Source organism: Jatropha curcas, chromosome 4 (genome assembly GCF_041381405.1).
Source record: "Jatropha curcas cultivar XTBG-Jc1 chromosome 4, XTBG_Jcur_1.0, whole genome shotgun sequence".
NCBI classification, from domain to species: Eukaryota; Viridiplantae; Streptophyta; class Magnoliopsida; order Malpighiales; family Euphorbiaceae; genus Jatropha; species Jatropha curcas.
The window spans coordinates 2831800-2836985 of NC_143154.1; the positions used below are offsets into that span (position 1 = coordinate 2831800).

General features: G+C 28.6%; 1 protein-coding gene across 1 annotated transcript; it reads left to right on the forward strand.

Moving 5' to 3' along the window:
- Positions 1–2382: 2382 nt before the first annotated feature.
- LOC105628540 (glyoxylase I 4) lies at positions 2383–3509 on the forward strand. The gene is made up of 3 exons (XM_012209968.4): positions 2383–2641; positions 2765–2879; positions 3057–3509. Exons 1-3 carry the CDS (start codon positions 2478–2480, stop codon positions 3354–3356), a joined length of 579 nt encoding a protein of 192 aa, XP_012065358.1. The 5' UTR covers positions 2383–2477; the 3' UTR covers positions 3357–3509.
- Positions 3510–5186: the final 1677 nt, after the last annotated feature.

A 5186-nucleotide genomic window follows, 5' to 3' on the forward strand; every position in this document is an offset into this window, starting at 1 on the left:
AGGAACTTTCTTAGCAGATTGTATCAATTTACCAATCAGCCAAATAAAACGCGGTCTTGTGTTTCATTTGCCTAATGCATGTAATAGGTTAAAAGATGAAAGATTTTTACACGTCTTATTAAATATATATCTTTTGATATAAAAATGGAAAGAATTATGAGAGATTTCTATCCTGAATTAAATAATTTTGATGGTAATAATGACATTTTTTCAGAGGAATCGGATAAAAGAATTTCTTTATTATTTCAAGTAATTCGAGGTAAAAAAACTGATTTACTATGATTTTTTGTGTCCATTTAAGTAAGACCTTAATATATGTCGGTGTTCCTTTAATTTTGAAAATCATATGTGTAACACATGTTTATATTTTCATTTTACTGCAACTTTCCTTTTTATTATATCGAATTGAATTAATGATGCAAATAAGCTTACAATTAAGTTGCTGGCTAGTAATCTTGCAATCTCCTACGAGCACGTTCATTAATCTCTTGTATCTCAACGACGTGATACGTTAGTAACAAACAACCCTTTACGGACAGAACCGTAACGCGGATACGTATCGTACGTTAGAAGTTAGAAGACACGGTTTCATGTTTGTATTATCATGTGATGTGATTTATTGTAATAATAATGTAATATACTAATCTTAGATATTACTATGTATTCCAACGCGGAAATTGTACTGTGAATGAGATTTGCAGGAAATATCAGTTTTTGCTCTTTTCAATCAATTAATAATAATAACTTACTATTATTATTATTATTACTGAAACATCCAAGAAATTTCTAAATATTTCTTTCGAATAGAATTTCTAAAATTTTTAAAACTTGATTCTTATTTCCCTGTTTAGTTTTACAGTCCGAATATAATAACCCAAGTTGGAGCACATAGCATATTGTTTTGAGTCTATTTAAATTAGATAAATGTTCAACTTCGTATTTCAGATTTCATTAGATATTTTATAAATAAAATATTAAATTTTCTGCCGATCAGGTGTGGTTTTATTGGTTTTTTTATGTCACGTAAAAATATGGAAAATGAGGGCTCTCTCTTGATTAACATCCTTCGCTTTGAATCGCAATCCAGTTTGATTAAATGAAGTTGAAGCAATTAGATTTGTTCATTAAAATGTCAATTTCAACCTCTATTTCTCCGAAGCCAACAAAGTACTTATCTGATTTGAAATAAACTTAAAAAAGTGTAAGAGAAGTTATATGCCTATTGCTTTCAGTTATCTTATGTTAATTGCTTTGGGCCAGCTCTGCCAATCTTTGTAGGAAGTTTGTGATCTTTATTTGCTGCGAATTACATTAGCGCAAGAAGAGAACATATATCACCAGAATCACTATATCTTTGATCTGTTAACAACGACTTGAGTGGTAAGTCACATTTAAATTCGATAAATTATTTTTATAAAATCAAAGATCTGGTCAAGAAAAAAACACTCGGCAGACACAAATTAAAAAAAAAAAAAAAAGAATTACTGTCTCACGGAGACGGGCAGAGGGAGAGGGAGCATTGGGGGAGCTCGGGCCCTCCAAACTCCAAAATATTTTTTATTTTGTTTTATAAAATACTGTAAAATAATTATTTTCTTCACTTTGGATCTTTTTTTTTTTTTAATTTTTTTATTCCTCAAATTCTAAAGTATAATTTGGCCCTGCACAAAGACGCTTCTCATTAATTATGTTTAATGTTCTTTGATATGCACTCTTCTCTAGAAATTTGATCACTTCTCTTTTGAAAGTACTCCAATAATAATATTACAAAAAGCATCAATCATATTTGGAAAATTGTGCTTTTAAAATACATGAAAAGAAATTTAATATTCCATTTATCTTAAAATATAAGTCGTTGAAGATTTTTACACAAAGACTAAAGAATCAATTAATTCTATTACATTATAACAAAACCAAGGATAAATAACTAAAATATCATTTATTTCAAAACTAATAGTTATTTGTAAAATCATTTATTGTATCTAATGTTAATAATGGTAACATTAGAAAATATCATTTATTATTATTGAAAATATTAAAAAACTTATATTTTGAGACAAAATAATCAACTAAAAACGACTTATATTTTGGGACAGAGGGAGTATCAATTGCATCAACTAAACCAAAAATGTGGTAACTGTATCTATTAAAAAAATAATTATATAGCTTAACATAAAATTAAGTGAGGACATAAGAGCAGCAAAAGATAAAAAAAAATAGAAAAGAACATATGACTATAATAATTCTATTTTGTCTTAAATTGGTCACAACTAGAGAGCATGTGCTAGGAAAGTTCCTCACCATCCAAAGAGTGAATTTGAACTGAAAAGTGATTTAGATATTTGCAAACTTCTTCTTCTATAAAAGGTGGATTTACTAGTTATGTTGTTCATAGAAACAAACCAGCTAGCTTGATTAAGTGGAAGACAGCAAAATTAAGCTCAAGTGTTAGAGAGAGTTCAAACAAACACACACCAATGGAGATTGAGGAAGTTAGCAGCTGCGAGGCATTGCCCCTTCTGTCCTTGAATCATATTTCTTTGTTGTGCAGATCTGTTTGGACTTCTATGCGCTTTTATGAAGAAGTTTTGGGTTTTGTTCTTATCAAACGCCCCTCTTCTTTCAAATTCAACGGAGCCTGGTTTGTTTTTCTTTCTTTGTGGGTTTCTGTTTTTAATGTTACGTGATCATAGATAAATATTCATATGCAAAAATATTCTTTTCAAATATGAACTTTCTCATTATTTAAGTTGAATTAATGTAGGTTATACAATTATGGCATCGGCATACATTTGATTGAAAATCCAGCTATCGATGAATTGGACCCCATTGTAAAACCTCATCCAATCAACCCCAAGGATAATCACATTTCGTTTCAGGTAAGTAAGATACACAACAACAATTAAATCGTAATCTCAAACTAGTTAGAATCGGTTATATGAATCTTTTGTTTTTATTTCGCTCGGTTCATAACTAACTAATAGGCCGTTTATTTACAATAATTAAGTTAACAGGAGCAATAGTAACAAAGATAGTTTTGAAATGTGATTCAACAGTGCACAGATGTTGGGCTTGCAAAGAGAAGGCTACAAGAAATGGGAATGAGGTATGTGACTCAAGTGGTAGAAGATGATGGGAATAGAGTGGAGCAAATATTTTTTCATGACCCAGATGGTTACATGATTGAAATCTGCAATTGTGAAAATATCCCAATTCTTCCACTTTCTTCTTGTTCTTTCAATTTCAACCCTAGAAGTATGGGAAGCTTCAAAAGGACAGTACCCAACAAATGTGGCTTCATGGAGAATGTCTTGATGGAGAGCTTGAGCATGGACATGTTTGACATTTTATTTTAATCAGTTCAAAGATTGGGGAAGTTTTCAATTCTCTTTGCTTCAAAAAAATTTCAGATTCCCTATTTTACAAGGTATTTTTTTAATATGTATTTGTTAATTGGGTCATTATATATGTTTGATAATAAGATTGTGAGAAAGAGTGAATTAGCATTATTGTGTTTTTTTTTTTTTTTTTTTTTTTTTTTTTTTTTTTTTTTTTTTTTTTTTGTTGAATACCTTAAACCCAAGATGTGGGCTTTTTGTTTCAGTTAAAATGAAAACAGTTTGTAGTTATATTGTTTAATTAAATTTCAGCAATTTGTTTTGTTATGTATATATATTTTTTCTTATTTTATTTTTAGTTCTGTTTTGTAAGTATTGATTATTTTGTTACACTCGTTATTATTTTTTTTCTAACCTGTAATTAAAAGTAAACACTTGGGATATGCTCCTTCATGAAAATATTAAGTTGTTCACATCACTTTATATAGGTTGAAATTCGAGTTGAAACTAATTTACAAGCTTGAGTTTGAGTTCAAGCTGATTTACGATTTACGATTTTATTTACTATCATTGAATTAATTCACGAGTCTTATTATAAAGTTATTTGAACTTCACTTATTTATTAAATCAATTAGAAAATTTTTCTTTTTTTATATGGAAAGGGGATTCGAACCGTCAGATTGTAATACACTTACCACTATTATGCCTTGCTGTGCTACCGAATGAATTTTTTCAGAATCAAAAACTATAAATAGTTGACAAGGGAAAGCCATAGAATAAGAGGTTGAAAGAATGATGGAGGGTGGTGTTTTAGGAAAATAAATGAATTTGAACTTCCCTAATTTAGTTCCTTGAAGCTGCCTTTTTTTTTATTATTAAAATGAGAGATAAAAAAAAATAAAAATAAAAGCAACTAATTGTCAACTTTCTTCCCATAGTTATTTTCACTTTAAATATAATGAAGGAAAAAAAAATTTATCTTCCTTTATTTAGAAAGACAAAATTTTAAAGAAAATAAAATATTATTATTGAAAATTGACAGTTATATTATTATTTATTTTCAAACAATAAAATACACTTATAATTATTTTAGAGTGTTTGGGTAATTTAATAAAAATAAATGAAATTCTCATTTTCTTTCGTTATTTTCTCTTTAAATTGCAAAGATTCAAAATATATTAACCTTAAGTAAAATAATCTCATTCAAGCAAAGGTTAAAATTAAACCATCCCACAAAAATTGCGAAACAATCATAAAAAAACTGTAAGTATTCATAAGCTGAGAAGACAGAAGAGGCTAACAAGTTAGCGCAAAAAATTAGAAAATTTGATTTTAAGTTCCTTTTGGAATAATCGTGATTTGTAATAATTGTTTTGTTATGTTGATTCTTATTTGGAAAAAAAAAAAAAAAAAAGTCCTTGAAGATTGGTTAAACCAAACCAGCCTTACAAAATCAAATCAAATCTTAGAAATTGGCGATTCATAGGCAGTGACTCGGTAAGAGAACCCATCCGAACTACAGCGAAAACGAATTTTCACAATGCAATTGTCACTGCTTATGGACCTTCCAATCTCCAAACCGTTACAAAACAAAAAATCAATTTTTTCTGTTTTCTAATTCAGTTATCTTCATTAAAAATCAAATCCAACTGAAACAACTAAATTTATATCTTAATATTCTAAATTAACCGATTTAGTTGACAAATTAAATCAAATTCGATTAATAATCATGTCAATTTAGTTTGGTTTTCTGGTTGAACGGATAGCTGAACCTCCAAACATCATTTTGGTTATTTGATCCATTTATAGAAAATCGAACCGAAACCAGCTGTTCGGTGTTCGGTGGAA

Excerpts from the sequence above, each read along its gene's own strand:
- LOC105628540 (XM_012209968.4), top strand. The coding sequence starts at position 2,478 with ATGGAGATTGAGGAAGTTAGCAGCTGCGAGGCATTGCCCCTTCTGTCC. Across the intron at positions 2,642-2,764 it reads TTCAAATTCAACGGAGCCTG|GTTATACAATTATGGCATCG; the intron begins GTTTGTTTTTCT and ends GAATTAATGTAG. Across the intron at positions 2,880-3,056 it reads ATAATCACATTTCGTTTCAG|TGCACAGATGTTGGGCTTGC; the intron begins GTAAGTAAGATA and ends GTGATTCAACAG.